The 23,045-nt window shown below is 40.3% G+C and overlaps 1 protein-coding gene across 3 annotated transcripts in view; it reads left to right on the top strand.

The window, feature by feature from the left end:
- Positions 1-23,045, top strand: part of SATB2 (SATB homeobox 2) — a 173,189-nt gene that overhangs the window by 11,947 nt on the left and 138,197 nt on the right. For all 3 annotated transcript variants that reach the window (XM_040972159.1, XM_040972158.1, XM_040972160.1), the window contains one exon: positions 14,095-14,271. In XM_040972159.1, coding sequence (XP_040828093.1) covers positions 14,095-14,271 — 177 coding nt within the window. The remainder of the gene's footprint in view (positions 1-14,094; positions 14,272-23,045) is intronic.

Raw genomic sequence — 23,045 nt, 5'->3', positions numbered from 1 at the left:
GTTTTTATATTTGTTTGGAAAGTATGGATCTGATTTTAAAAAATACAATTGATTATGACTGATATTCTTTCTTTTAGATCAGAAAATGTTTTCTTGGCAAAGAAAATAAATTTGGTTAAATGTTATGCCCAAGACTCTTGGGATATGACTAGAGGCATGTCGCGAAAATAACCATATATTTAGAATTCCCAATTCTGGTCTCTATTAAAATTGAACATTTTATTGTTTCAAGGGTTTATGCATATGGGGAAATAACAAAATTGAGATATTTTAATGACTTATTAGGAAAATGAGTTCACATCAGAACTCTCAAATAGCAGTGTTTTTGAAAAATCGTTATTACAGTTTTGTTAACAGAATAAGAACTTTTTTTTTGTCATAATCTTAGGATGCTCTCAGAGCAGTGTGACAAATGTCTCTTTAAGTGTCGTAGTAAAAGAAAATGACTTGTCTGCCGAGCCAGTGGAGAGTTTATGTTGTTTTGGACCCATTTCCCAAGCAGTGATCGAAAACAGATTACAATAACAATTATACAGTCAGAAGATGCAATATCCATTTCTGCTTTAATTGAGTGAAAGAATAATAAAAACATCATTAAGAAAAATGAGGTGGACCTGTCACAACGTACAAATTTTTAGGCCTGGAGAAGACGCAGAATCACTAGAGTGCTTTTCGCTTGTTCTGTAGTATTTGTCATCCGCAGTCTGTTCTGGGAAGAGATCATTTGGTCCTTGCTCATGGCTGGAAAGCTCAGAGAGGAGCCCCTGGGAGGGCATCCCCCAGGAGGCAGTGAAAGTGCTCACCGACTTTGTTTTCATAGACAGTCTGGCCATGGAAATCCTGTTCTAATCAACTCTACTTGAAGTGTGACTAACCTTTCCCTCCCACCTTGTCTAACCTGAGTCAGTTGAAGCCAAAAATAAGGAATGGGTCTCTCGCTGCACAGATTCTGCAGGGAAGGCCTGGGTGTGGGCCCAGGTGTGGCCTCTGGGCCTGCTGTCCTCCTCGGACAGTGCGAATCAGGCTGAAGGGGAGAGAGAAGGGAGTCACAGCGTCTTCACTTCTTCCACACACACCCAGGTGTGGCAGGGTCGCCGTGGCTGCTCAGGTTATGTGCACTGTCTCCTGAGTTGCAGAGGACTCAACTTCAGTTGACTGTCCTTGGGACTGTTAAATCCATAGCCCTTAGGTTGCTGGGCCTCCAGTTCCCAGTGCCTGGTGTCCTGCTTTCAGCAGCACCATGGAGATGGGAGGGCAGCAGCTGAGACAGGGGGCTAGTGCGGCTGAGCTCCCGGAAACCTGGGTGGGTGGTGGCAGAGCTGGGAGCCCAGGTCCCCTGATTATCATGGTGATCTGCAGTGCCTGAGAGTGTCCGTTGCTTGGCTAAGGGAGAAGATTTCTTTGATCTGTCAATCCTTTCTCAGGATGGCAAAGTGAAAGAAGCAAGAAAGGCAGTACTTCTCAGTGGAGGTCTCGTAATCCCAGAAGTGCCCCAGTCGTAATGTCATTCCCTTCAGTGTAGATTTTATGTCGAACAGCCCAAAAAAAGCTTTTTAAAATTTTCATTCAGCCCAGAGAGTCCACTTAATAGTGCCTTCGTTAAAATACTTTTGTCAGCAAAGGGTTTTTCAGTTTTAACATTTACATAACCTAACAGCGTCAATGAATGCCACAAGCTTTAAGGGTCTATTAGTGGTTCTGTTTTTTTCTGGACTTTATAATTTAAACTTAAACATTAATTCTGGGTGGAACTTGGCATACTGTCCTTTTGCCTTGCAGGGAATTTTTGTTGTACAATAAAAAAAAGTGTTTTTTCTTTTTCATACAATCACCTCCATGTCCTCCTTCTGCTGAATAAATAGCAATTAAATAGTCAAGGTTTTAAAAGGTGTCTTAAATTAAAAAAAAATAGTGACTCAGATGAATTGAACAGTTTTCCATTAGTTCATATTGCACACCAGTGCTTTTGATGTTAACAGGAAAGATCTGTAAAGTGATACTGCAGTGGAAATATTTTTTTCTTTTTCTGTGTCTTTCTCCTTTCCCCCATCCTCTCCTCCTGTGTGTGTGTGTGTTTCTCCTGTATACAAAAAAGCCATGTAGTAATATTTTTTCATAAAATAATTTTCGGTGACCATTGAAACTTACAAGTCAGTTACTTGTTTTCTTTATAATAAACTGGGAGATTTGAAAAAAAAAAGTCTTCATGTCATCTGTAGCTATAACGTTTGCTACAGGAAAGAAATAGAAACTTTACTCTCAAAGTAATAATGTGACTGAATTTTCCAATATTGGTTATTTAGGAAAAATCAGAGTATTGAAGTTTGTTTTGTGGTGTGTTTATGCTGTGCTAATGTTAAATGATTGTAAGAATCTGATAATGTCATCATTGGAGAATTTAAAAAGAAGTGGGGGCGCCCTGCAGTGATGAACTGTCCCATTGGAGAAGCAGGTGTTGGGAATGCTAGTCTTAGCTCCAGGGATAGAAGCCCTAAGCAGCAGAGAAGGGCTGCGTTTATGAGGCTTCATGCGGACAAGATTCGGTCTTAGAACATCAAACACCTTTTATTATTAATGGAGTAGAATAAGAGCACATTGTTCTCTTGGATGGGAAGTTGTTACATGTTTAAGACCCAGGTAACTGCCACTTTGCAAGACTAAATAAGGTGATCCTGATTTTTTTTTTTGGTCTGCTTCTCAAATGAATCTTTAGATGATATTCAGTAAAACTAACTCTGTTTACAAGCCCATTCATATGGCAAGTTTGAGCCCTAAGCACGTTTTTTACAGCCACCTTATAAACCCCCCAAAACTGGAGCTTACCATTGAAAGTCTGCCAATGCTGTTACAAACGATCGTTAGTTCCCGAGAGACTTAGTGGAGAAAACAGAACGATAGGAAAACTCCAGGACTTCAGTAAGGACTGTTCATTTCATGTGTGTTCCTGGCCTTATGAGGAAACAGGGGGGTGGGGGTGAACATGCATGTTCAATGCTGATAATAAACACTTCCCCCTGGAAATGTATAGAATTCCTGTTAGCCCAGGGTCAGAGTGTACATGTACCTCTTTTCACACTGTTCCAAGCAGTTAGTAGAAAACAAGCTGCAAAGTGATTCCCTTGGTCCCCCAATAAAAAGATTTATAGCAAAATAATTCTCGGCCCCATAATGAGACTGTTGTAGGTTTATGTTTGATATTTGTAAGACTGAAATACAGTCCATGTACCCAAACTAAGCATTTATTGTAAACAAGTTAACTGCCAAGAGCTTATATTCTGTCAAACATAATTATATGGAGGATTGATGTATAGCTTGAAAGCACGTTTGAGAGAGACAGCTCTTTTTAAGCAAGGACTGCTTCTGAGACGAGCTCTCTTCCTTTGAGAAGTGACTCAGTGAAGCCGTCTCTCATCCACAATAAACACAAGACTTGCTCTTTGAAAACATATCTGTTTGTCGAGGCCACTTCTGTTAACAAACTAGAGAAATGAACTCATTTTCCTGCTAACTTATGTATAGTCTCTTTAGCCTCTTGATCCAGCTCTGGCAGGGATGGTGCTAAGACAGCTGCTTGTGCCTCTTGGCCACACTGGAGTTCATCAGCGGCCTTAAGCCTATGCCTTGTGGTTAACCCTAAAGGAAACCCTGTTCTCTTCAATAGGAATTTGAGTTAGAGTGTGTTGAGCTCTCTGTTGGTCATTGTGTGTTGAACTGATACGATTGGGATGGGGCTGAAGCTATGATCTTTGGCAGGGAGGGGCAATACTGAAAAGCTTGATTTTTTTTTTTTTTTTTTTTTTTTGCTCAGAAATTATCTTAGAGTTGAAGAATTTGTCCAAGGGATTCTGAGGGGGAAAGGAGACCTGAGTGAGACTGAGATATTTGTAATCTAAAATCCCCCACCCATTCTCACAATTTAAAATGTTCTGATTGTCTTCAGGGTTTTTTGTTTTCTAAAAAGGTAGGCTTCTCCATTTTGTTTGTTTGTTTGTTTTGTTTTGTTCAGGAGATAAATCAGTTACTCTAGGCTTTGGTAACACTTTTCAAAGGCAGTAAAAAGTGGAATGACAGTCCTCCCTTGCCTGGGGTGAAAGCTTTGGAATAAACGTATTGAGGATGAAAATAAGATTTTCTGTAGATTTCTGTGCATTGACTTAGTCTCTTTGTTTCTTATATTTAACATTTTATTTTGAAAATTATATAGTGTGAAGAGCATGTCTTAAAAGTGTGAAAAATAAAAATGTAGTAATTGCCTCTGCTCCTTTTCATATTTAAATGATTGTTCTAAAGTACGCAGGTACACACATACCTAAACTATTTTGTGTGGCGAGTGTTCCGTCAGACCCCAGTTTTCCCGGACTGTAGGACGGGCTGTATTAGCTTGATCTGACTCACAATAATAATATCCTACAGATTGCAAGCCAGAGACCTCAGTGTCCCCCAGGGAACTGGAAAATACACACCAGGATTCTGACTTTGCTGTTCTTCGTCCTCCAGCTCTTTTCTGTTCCACGTCTGGTTGTTAGCCCTTTCAGGGGCTTGGCTGCCATTGCTTGTCTAGGGAGGCGGTGGTTGGGGAGCTGGATGGAGAGTGAGGGGTGGGATTTAGCGGCTGGGGAAGAGAGGTGATGGTTGCCTGTTGATTTAGGTTCGGCTTTGTGAAATCTATACTCGTTTCACAGTGATCATTTCCACGCTTCTTGTTAGTATCCGTAACCGTTTTGCTATGTGAACCCTAAATATCAGTGGCAGTGTTTTCTTACAGTGAGGGAGAAAGCCTTTTATTTTTCACTATAAAAACTTTGCTTTTTCAGTTTTTTTTATTTGATAAAAATCTTCCCACTCTAGTATGATTTCCTTGGAGGCTTTACACCAGTGTTTGATCTCAATCCTTAATAATTTTTGTGAGTTAAACTCCCCAAAGAAAACATGCTTGTGCTATGAAGTATTCCCACTAGAAATCTGGGTAGTCTAGGCTTATTGAGAGCTGAGTGCTTGATTCCTTTATTAATTCCTTGCTAGAGAACGGTAGTAGAGTTATCCTGTCTTTAATGTGACATTGGAGAAATTAATCAAGTTTTTTTTTTTAAATTGTTTAAATTAAATCAAATAATGTTCAGGCCGTACTTAAAACCTCAGCTTGTAAAGCAAATGTTAGTATAAAGACAGTTTTTATCAACTGCCTTTTTTTGACTCATGAGGCCCTGACTGGCAAAATGCAGCTGCATTTCCACAGAAATACTATTCTAAAAATTATCCTCTCAGAATCCTCCAGAATAAAATTTCACTTAACAGAGAAGAAATCCTGGTATTCATAAATTATGGCACAGTGATTTTTAGTATGCCATTCATTAAAAAATTTTTTTTTCTAGTATGCCATTCATTTGTAAGAATTATCAATATATACATTTTTAACATACTGCAAAAGGAGCCTCAAGAATTTGGTTTTCAACACAGGTTCCTTTAGCAAATAAGCTCTGTGTTTGAACTTTTCTGTGACATGAAAGCTTTTCTGTAATTCTTCTTAAATATATTCTTTTCTAAAATTTCAGGGCCAGTAAGCATTTTGTCTCTTTGTGGTTCCAAGATGCTGCGGTGCGTCAATGCAGGACACGGGCAGGGCGGCCCACAGAAGCCCATGGCTCCTGAGTTGTGTGCTCATATGGCACAGTGCAGCACCTCACTTTGAGTCACACCCCAATCCTCGGTGATACCTCCATGGCAGTGTACCGACTGTTCCTGTCAACAGTGGTCATACGGAGTCCTGTGGGCTGGCCCGCTTCCGCTCTGGACATCCACACACTGCAAGCGCCTGAATCCACATGTGCTGGTCATTTCCTAGACAGCTTCCTTGTCTGCTGAGGCAGAATGCAGTGCAGGAGGACCAATGTGATGTGGACAAGTCTGACAGCTGGGGAGCTCTGGGAGAAAACCAGAGTTGGCACCACCAATTAATGATGGTGATTAATGCCTAACTGGAGTTATAGCACTTTGTTGACATATATTTTGGCTCCAACAGAGGTCAGCTGTGGGGGCCAGTGTGGGAGTAGGTAGTGTCGTGGCAGAAGACTTACCTAAGTCCAGCTGTAGATGAGAAGGAAAAAGGTGAGTCTCTCCATGATGCCTGACAGAGGCCCCGTATTCCTGACACATCAGGGAATTCAGCTCTGTGGCTCAGGTGTCCTGTGGCATAGTTTCTGGGTGTTGCTCAGGCTTTCATGTTTAGGTAGGTTGCCGCAGCATGCCTCCTGTGTGCCCATGAAATCCCATTTTGCAAACTGCCATGCTTCTTTGATCCTGCCTCTAAACTTCTATAACTGAAGAGCATTTGTCCTCCAGTCTCAGGCAGTCTCAGGCAGTTTCAGGTTGCAGGGACAGGAGAGGAGACAGGCCTGAAAGAGGCATGGAAGGCCCCAGCCCACCTCCTTTCCTTGAGCCTGTGAGGTGATCTGTGGGAAAGGACCAAGAATTCATCCTCTCCATCTGCATCCCTGGCCTGTTTATTCTCTCAGTCAAGATCTGCTTCAGGAGATGCACAGTGCATCTGGTTTTATTAGAGAGATTTCTGTGAGTCAGTATTTTTTGGTCATCATTTCTTACTCCCTTGCACTAGGTATCCCCAACTTCCCCATACACACACACACACACACACACACACACACACACACACACACACACACACACAAATGGTGGGAGAATCATCAGGGAGTGTTGCTGCTGAAACCTCACTTGAAGCTCTGGTCCTGACATACAGATGGCTGTATCATGGATGAACATGCAATTGAATGATTGCACATATAGTTTTGTGTGTGACCTTAGAGTAATTATTTTAAGCAGAATACTTATTTTAAGCAAGAATTTCCCTCCCTCATCATTGGAGAGTTGACTACAGGCCCCCTCCTGGGAACCACCCAGAACTTGGTGCTCTTCTGCTTCTGTCTCAGCTCCTGCCTCCTCTACAGTAAGAGTTAGATGAAAAAACAAGCCAACGGCAGGCACAAGTGATTGGATCATTCACAGGAAAAGGACAGGAAGGAATGTTGGAAATTGGAGCAACTTAGGGAGCCTAGAGACACACATTTGACCATGGGCCCTTGGATGCCTTCTTTGTGTATTGTTTGTGTTATTTCTTCCCCCAACGTTGGTGCAAATCTTGTATCTATTATATTTGTGACACTACCTGAAATTCTTCCCTTTGAAGAATCTTTTTTTTTTTCATTGAGTTTATATCCGAGGAGGTTAGGGACAGCTAAACTATAACCATTTAAACTGTACTTTGAAAGTTTGCCTGGAACCCCAACGAGGTTGTTTATGGTCACAGTTCCTGGCCTTTATGCTGTAAGAAAGCACTGGACATTAATTTTGGCCAGTTACTCCTGCTGTTGTCTGTAACTCAGGGTGTGTGTGAACGTGTGTTTGTGAGAGGAGAGGATATGGGCTTACACAGCAAATATGCTGCCTTGCTTTTCTAGTCAGTTTGCAATAGGAGAAGCTAGTCCTCTTCTCAAGGTCCTGGGAAAGGCGTTGATGCTACTTGGTGTTTGTAGTGGCATTTGCTGAAGTGTTCTAAAGGGCTTTTCCTGGGATTTGTTTATTGTGGTGGGTGCTGGGGGGTTGGGAGAGGACTTTCTTTCCTCCAGGTTTAGCCTTATAGGAAGAACAGATAAGAGAAGTTTTGCCCTATAGCTTTGTAATCTCTTATTAGCTGTAGAACCTTCTCAAGGATAGGCCGCTTTGGGAAGGAGTGGGCGCTGTGGCTGCCTTCCTTTCAGGGGCCCTTTGAAAGAGCAGAGGAGAAAGGCTGGCCAGCTGTCCTGTCCCACTGGCTCCTGCCGATAGGAGGCAGTTCCGGAGACAGAGTGGGTAAGTAGACAGAGTGACCAGGGAGGAGGCTGGATACCGGGCTCCTTCTGTGGGCCATTCAGGTGCACCTTTGTCAAGAACTGAAGGGAGGAACTGTTTGTGGATCCTCCAAACCCAGCACCTGACAGCTGGCAGGCAGGCAAAGGTGAATTTCCTTGCAGAGCAGGACACTCACTGGACATGGCGGGGAGAGGGGGGCACAGGGTGTTTTCCTAAGAGGCCAGGCCCTTAAACTTTTTTTTTTTTTTAAGATTTACTTATTTTTATTACAAAGTCAGATATACAGAGAGGAGGAGAGACAGAGAGGAAGAGCTTCCTTCTGATGATTCACTCACCAAGTGAGCTGCAACGGGCGGTACTATGCTGTCCGAAGCCAGGAACCAGGGACCTCTTCCGGGTCTCCCATGCGAGTGCAGGGTCCCAAATCTTTGTTCCATCCTCGACTGCTTTCCCAGGCCACAAGCAGGGAGCAGGATGGGAAGTGGAGCTGCTGGGATTAGAACCGGTGCCCATATGGGATCCTGGCGTGTTCAAGGTGGGCTTTAGCTGCTAGGCCATCGTGCCAGGCCCCAGGCTCTTAAACTTTTGTGGGCATGAATGGTGGAGTGCTGTATCCCTCTTCTAGGAATGCACCATGCTTGAAATTCAGATTAGATAACCCAAACTGCTCTTAACTTCTCCCTGCTTCTTAGGGGCATGTAACTTATTTTTCCTTAAGTTCAATTTCTTTATTAGACAGGAATAGGAATTACCCTCTTAAAAGGTACATGTAGAGAAGTCGATGAGAGAGGAAAATGAAGGTGTCTTATGGCAAGTGCTGAGCTAGGAGAGGAGAGATCGAGGAGCCGGTGTTGGGTTAGCAGTTAAGACCCTGCCTCCTGGGCCCGTGTCCCAAACTGGAGTGCCTGGGCCAAGGCACTCCTCTCCTCTCCTCTCCTCTTGATTGCAGTTTCTACCTGGAAGGACTGTAGGAGACAGTGGTGGTGGCTGAAGTAGTTGGGTCCCTACTGTCCAAATGGGACACTCGGATGGAGATGTGGGCTCCTGGCTTCTGCCTGGGCCAGCCCTGGCCATTGCAGATATTCTGGGGGCAGGAACAAGCAGATGGAAAGCCTCTGTCTCTCTGCCTGTCAAGATAAATTTAAAAATGTAACAAAAGTAAAGGAGAGATTTATGTTGGAAGCTGATCATATCTTGCCATCTAGTCGCCAGGTTGTTGGGCTGGCTTTTGCCTTTCATTGTCCAGTTTCAACGTCCAGAGCATTGGAAAATACTCTTCCTCAGTTTCACATTCATAGCCCGTGGGTAGGGTGCTTCCTGTAGGACAGAAAGCCTTTTCCTTATTAAAGATGACGCTCTAACGTGTTAAAGAAAGCAACAACAGCCTACCACTTGCTTCATGATGCAAAGAAGGCGTCTTGTTGGATTTTGGGGTTTAGTCAGAAGGGTTCATGTCTTTGGGTATCCCAAGGGGCATCTAAGAAATGCTCATGACGGTTCCACAGTTTTCAGTGTCAATTTCACAAGAGTTTATCCTGTGTGAGAACAATTGTTGTTTGTGATGGCATTGGCAAATTGCTTAGAGCAGTACTGTTTCACAGAAAATACAGTACAAACCTCATGTGGCAGTGAAAACTTTCTAGTTGAAACATTTAAAAAAACAGTTAAACAGGTGAAATTAATTTTAATAATGTATATTATGTAATTCAGTGTATCAGAGGTATTATTTCTATATAATCTTTTTTAAAGATGTTCATGGTACCTTGCTTTTAATTTTTTTATTGGTCCAAAGTTATTAAAATTCACAGTATATTTTATACTGTAAGACATCTTCATTTGAGATCTGCCCCATTGGGAGCGGCAGTGCAAGAATGATATGCAGTGATCACCTCTTCGGCAGGGATGCAGTGAATGAACTCTTCAAGCCATTATTTTTTTTTCCACCCTCCCCACCCAAGCCATTATTTAATAGGCCTTTTAATGCCTATTAGTATCTTTAGGCCATTTAATAATTAGTGTTTTTATTTTTGAAGAAATGCTTTTCAGTAAAAGTCATGAGCTCTGTTTACAGAACCTGAGTAAAATTACTGATTTCTCTTTTGTTCTTTGTAAAATGGCATTCCCACTGATTTTGAAAAAAGAGAAACAGATTCTGTTGTTTAAGAGCTGTGAGACAACTTGAGTATATTCCATTGGCTAGGTCTCACAACAATACTGTGACATGGCTGTTGTTATTTGCATTTTACCTAGGAGGAATTTGAATGATCAGATGCATTAGCCAAGATCACTGGCACAGGCAAGGATCAGGATTAGACCCCAGAATAGCCTGCGTCTTTTCTGTGCTGTTTGTCACATCTCACCGCTTCTCCCGTGTCTTAGCCCACGTAGCTGTCATGAATGGCATTAAAAGCAGTGAGTTCTTTATGAATATGTGCTCATCTTCAAAAATAACGTCATGCCGAAAAGTGCTAATTGTCATCAGCACTAATGACAATTGGAAAAATGCATTTTTTTCTAGTATCACAACAGCTCCGGGCTTATTTTGTCTTCATGATATCAGCATTCTCTCAGCTGCCAGAACAGCTCTTGATGTTTAGGAAGCAGCTGAGCTTTGGTGCTGGTCCGCCAAGTTCAGCTACCTGCCTACCTGCTGCCGCTGTAAAAGGCTTAGAAGGCTTACCCTCAGAAGGTTCAAAGTTCTCTACTTGACCATCTGGAAATGGGTCTGTGCTACAATAAAGGAAAAGTAGTGTCATGAGCTCAAGACTTCAGGTTAGGGCAAGAGATTTTCTTTTTTATTTTCTACATTTTGTTGTGAATACATTTTGTTTTACATTGCTTTTTTTTTCATCACAAATAATAATCTTTTTAATTATCGTGTTGGTGTTTTTTCTTTACAAATGTTTCCTGTTCTTATTTATTTTTTGTTGTGCTTTTCAGAGACCTTCCTTATCTTTCAATCTACTGTCACTTTTATCTTCTTTTTTACTCTTTGCCCGAAAAGAGTGATGGGACCAAGTGTCTAAATATCTCATTTTGGGGGTATATTTTTTCCATTCATCTCCTTATACTATTCTTTCCTTGGGAATTTCCTGTTTTTAAAGACTTTTTAAACCTATGCCTTAATTTTCTTCTTCCCACACTTGACCTCAACTGTTTGGCTATTTTTCATGCTTCTTTCATTATCACCAGTAATTGCATCTGTTTTTCCTGTTTTTTCTTCTTTTTTAGAAATTGTGCTTCATTATAAAAACCATAATTGTTTAGTTTGGCCAAATTCTGGTAAGGAGGTAGATTTTTCCATAGGTTAAATGTAACCTGTTTGTGGTATCTTTATTGTCTCATATTTAAGTATATGAGTTCCAGAAGAAATCCTATCATCATGCATTTCCTATTGATATTTTGTTTTAATTTTATGAGTGATGTCAAAATCCTGTCTCCCTTTTTAAAGCAGATGATATTTATGGGGGTGGATGCTGGCGCTTTCTGTTTGACTTTAAGCAGTTACTACTATCTTCTCAATGAATTGCTTTCAGTCACTGAGCTAAAAATTTAGGGAATATTTTAGCCATTGGCAGGTGCAGGATGCAAGTTGGTATGTGTTACAGATCCCTGGGCTTTCATGTTATATTTTATATTTTTTGCATATTTAGCTGTTAAAATTATTTTTTAGAATGTATAGGGTTCTAAGTTTTTTCAGTTGATCATAGACTTGAAAAAGGTTTATGGTTCCTAAATAATGGACACATAATAGCTTATGGAGCAACTGGATTCATTTGAAGATCTTATCTGTGATTCCCAGATGTGTGACACTCAGATGTTGACATTAGGAACAGAACATGGATTTCAGAATCGAAACTTATGTACACACAGGTATTAGTGGTGAAGTAGCTTATGGCACTGCATGGCCTTAAGTGTGCTTATGCTTAAATCATTGAAGGTAGAAATCAGCCTGCTTCCTTGGGCAAAGATTATATACCAGTATGTGAGAGGTAAAAGGTCTAAATGGGGGCTATTGCCTGCGGGTAAGGACTCTCATGAATGGGCTTCATAAACTGCCTTTATGCTTGCTTAGGAGGATTTTATAATGCCTTCAGCTTCACTGAGGGCAGGGGTTACAATCAGGTCTGTTCCCATTTGTACCTGTGGAGTCACAGGTGATACCTGGTACATAGCAGCTATTCAGTGAATAAATGCGAGACAAGTGAATGACTATAGAAACAATTTGGAAAAAATTAATATATATTATTCATTCCATTTAAAAAATATATTTAGGAATAAACTCAGAAGAAATAAGAGTTTCGTGTACCAGCAGTGGTCACAGTTTCAAACATTTCATAAGGCATCATATGGCAGGGTTAAATAATCTTCTTTATGTGAGAAAATCAGTCCACTTGTATTTTCCCAAAAATCTATACTGCAGCTAGTGTATGTGCTACAGACAGTGGTGTGGCTTTGTTGTTCTCAAGAGTGAGCATTGAGTCAATGGCTATCTCAGGTAGGGAATGGTGTGACTTGTTAGACTGTTGTGCAGTCTTAATAATAATTACCATGATCTTTAATGATAACGATTCTTAATGAGTATTATTATTGTTAATAATAATATTTAATAATTACACCCAATACTTATTATCTTTAATAATAATAATTAGCACATGGGAACCAGTTATACCATTGTATTATCTTTAGAACAAAAATCTAAATCTGTGACCCAGTGGTTTTCAGTATCTGCTCCTACCCTCTGCTTTTCAGATTAGAGTGAGTCTGGAGGCTTCTGCACAGACTGCGGTGGCTGCTCTGTGTCAGGGACCATACTCCCCTGCAGCTGTCTCACGTAGGGGTCTCACTTTGATTGTCAAGTGGCTTTTTTCTCCTCACCTCCCGTCTCTCTAACCCATCCTTTGTACTGCGGGTTTTTGTGTACCAAGAGAATACCCAGAACAGACCCTTATTCTGTAATACTCATTGTGTGAATTACATGGGGCAGAGTCCATGTTTATTACTTGTATGTTAGTGAAACTTTGATCTTCTTCTGTCTTGGCTATGTTTAGATTAAGTGCCTGTATGACTTTTTTAAAAATAAAAAAAAACAGTTAAAAAAATCTTTGGTGAATTAAACATTTTTTAGCTTTTCACACTTTGATACAAAGCAGAGAAATATTTCAGTGACAACAGATTTCAACAGATTTTCAACTAGACTAATTTGCTTTATACTTTAGGGTAGTTTATTTCTCTTCTCTGCAAACACAAGAAAAGATAGTCCCTTTCAGTCAAAACTGGTGTTGAAGTATAAAATAATGATTTAAAAGAGATGAAGTTTTGTGTTTGTGTATTTTGACACAAGTGTTAAAACTTTTCTGATCAGGATATTTTCAGTCTAATTGATGACCTGTTTATCAGAAGTTTTCAAAAACACACACAGGAGTCACTGCTTTTTTTTTTTCTTTAAGATTTACTCATTTATTTGAAAGGCAGTGTAAACAGAGAGAAGAGGCAGAGAGATCTCCCATTTACTGATTCATGCCCCCAATTGCCTGCAGCTGCTGTATGTATACCAGGCCAAAGCCAGGAGCCAGGAGTTCCATCCTGGTCTCCCATGTGGCGGCAGGGACCCACTGCTTGGGCCATGATGGGTGGCCTCCCAGAATGCATTCACAGGAAGTGGATTGGAAGTGTCAGGTACTGGGACTTGAATGAATGCTCTGAGATGTGATGTAAGCACGCTGAAGTGGTGGCTTAAACTTCTGTGCTACAATGCCTGCACCAGGCAGCACTTCTTTAACTTTTTATTGATTGCCTTACACACATTTACACAACACGTTAGGCCTTGAGATCAAAATGCCTGTCTACTAGGTATCTGACACCTGGAAGTTATGAAATACATTTCTAGGCAAGAGCATATTTAATCTGAAAATACTGGAGGTGATTAGCAGTTCATGATAAACCTATAGACCTTAAAGATTGGAGGTCTGTAAGATCACCTTGAAACACACAACTCAGAGGTGTCCTGGGTTGAAGGACTGGCCTCTAAGATCTTCTGCCACTGCCCTGGGCAATTGTGCAGCACCAGCAGAGGGGGAACCCAGGACTCTCTGTTAGGCCCAAGAGGCTTGTTAAATCTAAACCATTGCTGATCACAGACGAATGACTTTTATAACTTTCCTTCTCACTGTGCTGACTGTGATTCGCTGGGTAATGTTTGCGCTTTACTCTTGCATTCTGTCCTTGCAGGTTTGATGATTCCGGTGTTTTGTGTGGTGGAGCAGTTGGACGGTTCTCTTGAATATGACAACAGAGAAGAACACGCTGAGTTCGTCCTGGTGCGAAAAGACGTGCTTTTCAGCCAGCTGGTGGAGACGGCACTCCTGGCCCTGGGCTATTCCCACAGCTCTGCTGCCCAGGCTCAAGGTAATCACGCAGACCCCTCCTCCCCTCCAGGCCTCCTGTGTTCCCTGAAATAGTTCTTTAAAAAAGGTTTGACGGAGAAATGTTAAGTTAGCATCCTTCTTAGGCAGTGAGCATCAAAAAATTTTTCTTGCAGCCTTATTTTCTTGTTATTTTGGGAAGCATTTGATCAGCACCTCTAGAACTACCCAAATCGACCTGCATTTTAAAGAATTCATAATTCTGTCATTTTCTCTAAGTCAGCAACGTGGCATTTCAAGGCCAGTGGTAAGAGGTTTGACTCCCACCTTGCCTGATTCAACTTTCTAAATTTATTTATTGTTTTGGGCCTATGACTTTTGTACTTTACAGTCAACTTTTAATTAAACAGGAAAAAAAAATGAACGCATCTTACTGTTATGTATCTTTGAAAACTCTCCTGTAACTCTGATGTGGTCCATTCATTTAAAAAAATTGCAGTGTCTTTGTAAACAATTTTTTAATCTATTTAATTAATTATTAAAATTGTGTTATTATTTTAGTGCCTATTGTGCAACGCTGGGGAGCTCATTTTGAGCATCTGTTGTTTCATTCTGAAGCATAACCCATTGTTCTTTTATGTCAGAGAATTGACAAATAACAAAAATGACCCCAAACCTTGAATAACGCAAAATAAATTTTTTATCCAATGGAATTATTATCCTTGTCTTTCAGCTGCAATGATTGAATTATATAGTTTAAGGTTATAACTGATGGAGAGAAATATATACACACACACCTTGTAGGTCTTGTTTTATGTATTAATGTTCTATATTACCAGCTTTATTTAACATGTCCATGTGTGCCAAATTTTTTTTTGTTGTTTATTTTGTTTATTTTTGAGTTTTTCATACAATTTCTAGGAGCTCTCAAGCAGAACTTCCGTTTATTCCTCATTTGTGATGAGGAAGCTCTGAGAGATTAAGCATTCATATAAACTAAAAAAATTACTTGTATGGTCACCAAAGACACAAAGTTTAAATTCTCAAGCTCTTGACTCTGTTTTGGTAAGCAGATCATTGCTTCTTAAAATTATACTTCCGGTTCACTAGGAAGGCAGCCCATCTGAAACCAGGGTGGGTCAAGGAGACTTTCCTGCATCAGGTTGAGCCGGATGGGTTATTGCGGTGTGAAAGCATCTGTGTTGCAGTGCTGGTACAGTCTGGGTTCACTGCTGTAGCTGCTCCAAGGAGTCTGATGCTTTCAAAGCAGTGTGATAAAGGGTGATTCATTTCCTTTCTGCGACGACTTTCCTTCTTGTATGAGAGATTGAGGATTTGATCCCGAGCAAATTGCATCCTGGGCACCGTTGCTTTTATTTCATGCTATGTGCCTAAATGAAATAAAAGAATCACCCCTCCCTTTCCCCCATAAACTTTTCATGCCATTTTAAGGATATTTTTCTCTGAATGTAAAGGTCATTGTATCCCACTGCTTGTATCCTGGTGTGCCAGCTTCCTGTTTGACAGGGCTATCCATCTCAGTTAGCACGGCTGCTCAATGCGTCGTGAGCTCACATGTGGAACACAGAGCACTAAGTGGCCAAGATTTGATTCTTGGCACATGCCGAAGGAAGGGGCTCTCAGGAAATTTGCACTAGGGAGTCACAGCCTTCCTTAGGGATGTGGACAGAGAGTTCTGCTTACCAAGGTGAGAGGGACACGCAATAAATATCATGCATGGTGGATGGTTAAACAAGGTACAAGTCAGTGGTGATTCTTTGTCTCCTCAAATTTTCTGAAAATTGGGGTTAAAAACATAATAAATATTAAACATTTATAAGTTGAGTCAACATGCAGAATATGCTCTAGATCTCAGTTGTTCTTTATTTTGTAAGCAAGTAAAGGTATTCTCACCAAACTCTACTATAATCTCACAGAGAAAAGAAATCACTATCTTGTTTTAGTCTGCTGATCTCTGCTCTGGATAATGCACGAGCAGAATTGTTTATTTTGACATGACTGTATTAGATCTTTGTTATTAAAGTATACCATTTAAACAGAATGAATGAAAAAAATCGGTTATTCTTGGGCTGCACAGTCAGCATCGGAGAGGAAGAGCAAACAGGAGGTAGGACTCAGCATGACTTTTTGATGCGAGGCAGGAGGTTTTGTTGTCATTTTCTTTTTGTTTTGGTTTGTTGTTTGTTTGCTTGTTTGCTTAGCAGTTATGTTATTCCTCAGGATGGGAGGGAGGGGGACTCGTCGCCAACCTCCTAGCAAATGCATTTTCAGGGTAGAAACCGCAGCATTCCTTAACCTTTTCTTCCTGTACTGGCAAAGTTGGACAGAACTATAGTGCAAGGATAGTGCATTATTTGGTCCTGTTTTTAAAAGGCTGGGGATCTTGAAATGAGGTTTTTCATTTTGACATGACAAGAAAAGAGTTTTCAATAATTGAGCTGGAATAGTATTTCAGCTTGCCTGTGAAAAACATATGAGTAATGCCATTGTTTTGGAATGGTACTCAAGTCCCAAGGACAAGGCGGGGAACCCATGCTCTTAAAGCATGGGCTACTCAATTTCTTTTTCTGAAAAGATGCACCCTCCAGGTGAACTTCAGCACTTCTATGAAGAATGAATGCTTGCTTGCATAGAGCCTTGGAAATTCTGCTAAAATGGAGGTCAGGGATTACAGCCTTCCTGGGCAAACCCCACCCTGCATTAACAGGACCTTCTATTTCAAAGCCAAAAATTAGAACCTGAGAGAGAATAAGGGCAAATCGTACTCTCATAAGTCATGAGAACTCCCCCTAGTTGGCCCTACCTAATATGCATACTTAGAATATTTTGAAATGTGGGACGATTTGTGCTTATGAAAAAAGCTGAAAAGTTGGTTACTCTTTGCTTTTCCTTGAGTGAGAAGATTAAGGACTACTGAATGACACACACATCTTAGTCTGGCCACGGACATGTGTCTGTAACATGTTTCTGAGGCATTTGTGTACACAGGGACATTACAGTCCCCCTTCTTCATGTGAAAGTTACATTTCCATTATTTTTTTTTCTCATTTCTTTTTGTTCTTTCATTCCTGCCCACTAAGGCTTTCAGTAATAGCCATGCAGATCCCCACACTGTCCGGAGAATTCCTTAGCCCATGGATTTAGTTATGCAAACTTGCCGAGGTGATGATGGACTTGGCTGAGATGGCAAGGTGATACCTCACTGTGCACATTTGATTTCATTTGTAAATCTCCCACTTTCTATAAATTTTAAAGAAAAATTACAACTTATTGCCAACCAAATAATTTTGTTTGAAAACAAACATGCTGGGGAGTAAGTAAGCAAAAATTCTTGTGCTGGATATTTTTGAGATTGAAATTACAGGTTCAGGAAGAAGTATGCTAATTAACATTATTTCTTATGTTTGAGTAATTGTATTTATACAATCAACTTGAAATGATATTTTTTGAAAAGTGATGCAAAAATGTATTCATTAAAAAGCGGCACAAAAATGTTTTCAAGATATGCAAATTGAAAAGTGTCAAATATAGTCTTATATAAAATGCTGCATATATAGGAAGACAAAGGAACTGTATTAAAATGTCAGTAGATGGTGTTATTATATCGAATTTCCTTCTATCAGAAAAAGTATATGTCTGAAGTTCACAACATCCTTTTATTTTAAAGAAAAAAATATGTATTTTGTATTTTATTGGAAAGGCAGATATGCAGAGAGAATGAGATACAGAGGGAAGGAGCTTCCATCCTCTGGTTCATTCCCCAAGTGACTGCTGATGGCTGGAGTTGAACTGATCCAAAGCCAGGAGCCAGAAGCTTCTTTTGGTTGGGTGCAGGGTACCATGGCTTTGGGCCATCCTGCACTGCTTTCCTGGGCCACAGGCAGGGAGCTGGAAGGCAAGTGAAGCAACTGGGTCATGAATCAACACCCATATGGGATTCTGGCGCATGCAAGGTGAAGATTTAGCCACTAGGCTGTCACACTGGGCCCTCACAACATCCATTTGAAGTGAGTTTTCGTGTTTTCCCATTTCACTGAAGAAGAAAATGAGGTAAAGAAAGAATGAGAGTAACTTTCCCCAGGACACAGGTTAGTGGGTTAAGGAACCAGGGACTGCAGCCCACTGAGTCAGGGTCCTTAGCCACAGAGCTGGCCTTTGAACATCTGAACAGGCTACTGACCAGCACCTGTGGAGTCAGGGTCCCTAACCACTGAGCTGGCCTTTGAACATCTGAACAGGCTACTGACCACTACCTGTGGAGTCAGGGTCCCTAACCACAGAGCTGGCCTTTGAACATCTGAACAGGCTACTGACCACTACCTGTGGAGTCAGGGTCCCTAACCACAGAGCTGGCCTTTGAACATCTGAACAGGCTACTGACCAGCACCTGTGGAGTCAGGGTCCCTAACCACTGAGCTGGCCTTTGAACATCTTAGCACTGCAGCTGGATGTTGCACAGGCACCAACTCTTACTTAGTATTTATTCTTTGTGTCGTAGTCCTATAATGCAATACTTTTTGGATTGGGTGCTTACTAACTACCTGGTAGTAATATATATTTGATAAGGATAACATAGACGTGTTGTTTCCGTAAAGAAATATATAGAGTTGCTTTTTCAGTCTGACTGAATAGACATCATTGAAAACCAAAAACAAACAAACCCGCCAAAGAAGTTTGCCTGTTGAAGCCAACTTCTAAAACTAAGTAAACAGTTAATTGTAGATTAATTCAAGTATACAGTTTTTGCTTATGAGGTAAGAATAAGCCTGGTATGAAAAGTGCATATTCCTTAGCAATTCTGGCCTTCAAATTAATTAATTCAGCAATATGAAATGCCTATCATATGTCAGTCATATTCTAACTTTTGGAGATAGAAAACAGAAAAAAATTCCTGCTTTCCTGAACCTTACCTTATAAGTGACTTTTTGATCTTCGTTGCTCAAAAATAGCAAATGCTGAAGCTTGGAGTATGTAAATGGATCAAACATTTGTTTATAAGGATGGTGCTAATTTATCACTAAATGTTCACTCCTTCCTTGAAAAATGCTTAAGAATTTCTCTTCCTTCTTGTCAGTCATTGACAGTAGATAAAACAAGATGGGAGGTATGGATTAAATTTTCTAGAAAAATTTTGCTTTGTACCAGAAAAAAGCCTTTGTCCATGAGTTGTCAGCATTGTTTTTCCAGCTTTCTGAGTAGACCCGTCTTAGGTTTTGGCTCTTACAGAGGGAGCCCTTCTGCTCTCAGGCGCCGTGACTTCCAGAGATAAGGGCAGCACTTGTGGTTGGCATCCATTGGTGCCAGAAGAATGGGCAAACATTCTTGAGAATATTATTTATCACCTTGGAGAAGCATGCATGATCCCAAAAAGGATCTGTTAACTTGTGTCAGTAATTAGATTTGAAATCACAAATTGGAAACTGTTTTGTTTCCTTACAAAAGAATAATACATAGCATGATGTGAAACTCACAGGACTCAAGTAGGATCAAATGAGTCAAAGTTTTTAAGTTTCATTTTTACTGTATTTTATCCATGAAAAAAAATCTTTCCCTGTTTTGTTTCTTGAAGAAATTGGCTCCCATTCACGGATTAGCTATTTTTATCAGAAGTAAAATGAGATCTGACTTTTTTTTTGGTCAGCTATTATGATTCTCAGAGTTTGCAGGCTATCCTCTTAGAGCTGACACCTTAGCGATGCCCATTGTGGCATGGACACTTTGCTAATGCCCGTTGTGGCAAAGTATTACAGTGGGACCTTTTAGAATCCTGAGAGGTAACTATCCAGAAGGCACTTCTGAGTGCTACATCCAAATTCTTTTGATCAAACTGTGGATTTTTGTCTGCGTTAATCTATTTCTCATCTCTTTGCAGGCATTGTATGTAGTGAAAATATGAATCAGTCTGTGAAATAGAGACAATGACAAGAATAAATATATAGAGCAAGATTGAAAACAAAAAATAGTAAGGATATTTTTGTAAAAAGAAAGTTTCATTTGTTCCTAATTTCTCTCTGTATTCATTTATTTTTATGTCCTCTCCACGGACCTAACTCTCTCGAGTGCCCTTTTGGTACCAAGATTTACGTAGAAGCTACTTTTAAGGGAAATTGCATCATTAGAAATGAATAATCTCTCCATTTAAATTGTCCAGTGCTTGAAATTCTCTTTCTTAAATTAATTATCTAAAATGTTTTTGTATGGAAACATGTAACAGACTGAGCAAGCAAGAGCCTTAAGCATTAAATACTCATTAACCCTTCATCCAGGGTCAGCAATTAGTAGTTCATGGCCACGCTTGTCTGAAATCTGCCCACACTTGCTTGTCGCTTCTCCCTCACTGGATTTGTTTTAAAGTACATTCTAGACTTGATGTTTTATCCAAATAATCTACCATCATGTCTCTAGAAGGTAAAAACCCTTAAAAATATAACCACTATATGATAATGGTACCTAAAGAAAAGAAAATTTTAAATTTTTGTGATAGTTTTCTACAGTTTTAAAAATTATTGATTTATTCCAATTAGGAACCATACAAATTGCATTCATTTGATGCGTCTCTTAAATCTTTTGAATCTATGGGTTTTTCACCTCTTAAATTGTTAAAAATTCTTATGTAAACTTATTTTCTGCTTTAGATTAGAGGCATTTTATTTGCTAAACTTAACAGTAACCTTAACCCCATGATTTCCTTCACATATTATGATTTTCAAATGAACAATTAGCAAGCTCACTCACAGCCTCAAAAAGGAACTCAAGAAATTCACACTTTTTTTTGAAGGGAGGATGGTTAAAAGACATATGTTTTCTAGAGCCAAAAGGTTTTTTTCATGCTCTGAAAGTTTGACATTTTCCCGATTGAAAATGTTTAAAATGATCTCCCGTCTTGTCTTGCTTTCTGCACTTCTTTCCTTGGCACTCTCTCTCTGTGCCTTTTTTTTTTTTTCCACTTTTCCATCTTTAATTAAACTCTCATGTTTGGGAGACTTTCAGCAGTTTTTTTTTCTTTATAAGGGCAACGTTGAAAAAAGGTGCATATTTAGAAATTTCAGACCTTGGAGCAAACTTTTAACAAACAGACTGCTTTTTAAAAATTTCTGTGGTTCCAAAAAGGGAGCTGAAAGAGCTACCCCAAATTGCTGTTAACCATGTCTCAGCCCTCATTAGGGCTGGATAAGCCAATGTAAAACACAGTTCCTTAACAGACCACCCTCCCACACAGACACACACCATGTTCTCCCCGCCTCTGCTACCTAGTTAAACGCTCGCATATGTATGTGTATGCGTGCACATGTGTGTACACATATGCATGCTCACATGCACACAGCAAAGCATAAAACACTCTTAACTTCCTGTCAAAGGAAAACTAATGCTCATCTTGTTTCCTTATCTAACATGGTTAAATTGATTACTTAATATATTTACTTACAGTTCTATATATCTTAACTCTATTTATGTTATGCATCATTTTATACATGTGTGATTGCAGCTCATAAGTAGGTCACATGGAGGGACTATTGTCTAGTATGTAAATTTGTAGAGGATCTTTGTTTTTTTCTTTCTTATTTGAAAGGCAGAGTCACAGAGAGGGAGTAGGGATTATCTGCTTTATCACCCCCCCGCCGGAATACTTGTAGTACCAGGGACTGAACAGGGCAAAGGCAAGGCACAGGCACCCCAGCCAGGCTTCCGAGGTGGGGACAGGGGTGCGAGTACCCATGCCACCTTTGTTCTCCAGCTGCACCAGTATGGAGCTGCACCATAAAGAAAAGTAGCTGCCAGCATTGCAGGAGTCCGTAATGCCTGTTAGGTCACAGTGCTGGCCCTTCCAACTTGATTCCCCACCCCCCCACCCCCCGCCTTTTAAAAAAAAAAGAGATTTAGGGCTCCTAGCATTGGATTGGCTCAGGTCTAGCCATTGCAGCCACTTGGGGAGTGAATCATAGGATGGAAGATCTTCCTCTCTGTTTTTCCTCCTCTCTGTATATCTGATTTTGAAATAAAAACAAATAAATCTTTAAAAAAGGATTTATTTTAAAAATATATTTTATTTTTTGATGATCCAGCTTGATTTTTAAATAAGGAATTTTCAATATAAAGCTGTTAGGATTGGTGAATGAAAGGGTGATTTCATTTTACCTTTGACCTGGTGTTTTCTCCTTGAACACTCATTTGAGAATATCCTATCACTGTAAATAATTGTTTACAAAAAGGCTGATGCATTATTTCCTCCACTGTTTTCAGTTGTCTGTTCTCTTGGGGGACAGTTGGTCTTGGTAACAGTTTGCTTTGATGATTATTTTGGAGAGGAAGACAGTGAGAGAGATTCCATCCATCTACTGGTTCACTTCCCAAATGCACCTGCTGGGACTGTACTTGGCTAAAGCCAGGAGCCAGGAACTCAGCCCAAGTCTCCCATGCCACATGGATGTCAGGAACTCAATTGCTTGGGCCTTCGCCTGCTTCTTCTCAGGGTTTGAGTTTGCAAAACATTGGAGTCAGGAGTCAAGGCTTGAACCTGGGCATTGTGATATGGAATGAGGTGTCCTAACTGCTGGGCCTCCACCTGTTCACCCCAGTGTATTTTTATTTTCTGTAAAAATTAATGAATCTTAGTGTATCTGAAGGAGAGAGAGAGAGATATCATCTACTACTTTACTCCTTATATGTTCTCAACAGCTGAGGCTGGACCAGGTTAAGCCAATAGTCTAGGACTCCACCTGGGTCTGCCACAAGTGCGTTAGGGATATGAATACTGAAATCAGCACCTGCTGTTTCCCAGGGTATCCATTAACAGAG

The sequence above is a fragment of the Ochotona curzoniae genome, unplaced genomic scaffold (assembly GCF_017591425.1).
Source record: "Ochotona curzoniae isolate NIBS_2020 unplaced genomic scaffold, NIBS_Ocur_1.0 contig_2210, whole genome shotgun sequence".
In the NCBI taxonomy this organism is placed as follows: domain Eukaryota; kingdom Metazoa; phylum Chordata; class Mammalia; order Lagomorpha; family Ochotonidae; genus Ochotona; species Ochotona curzoniae.
The sequence above is the reverse complement of the archived record's forward strand: the minus strand, read 5'-3'. Positions and strand labels throughout refer to the sequence as shown.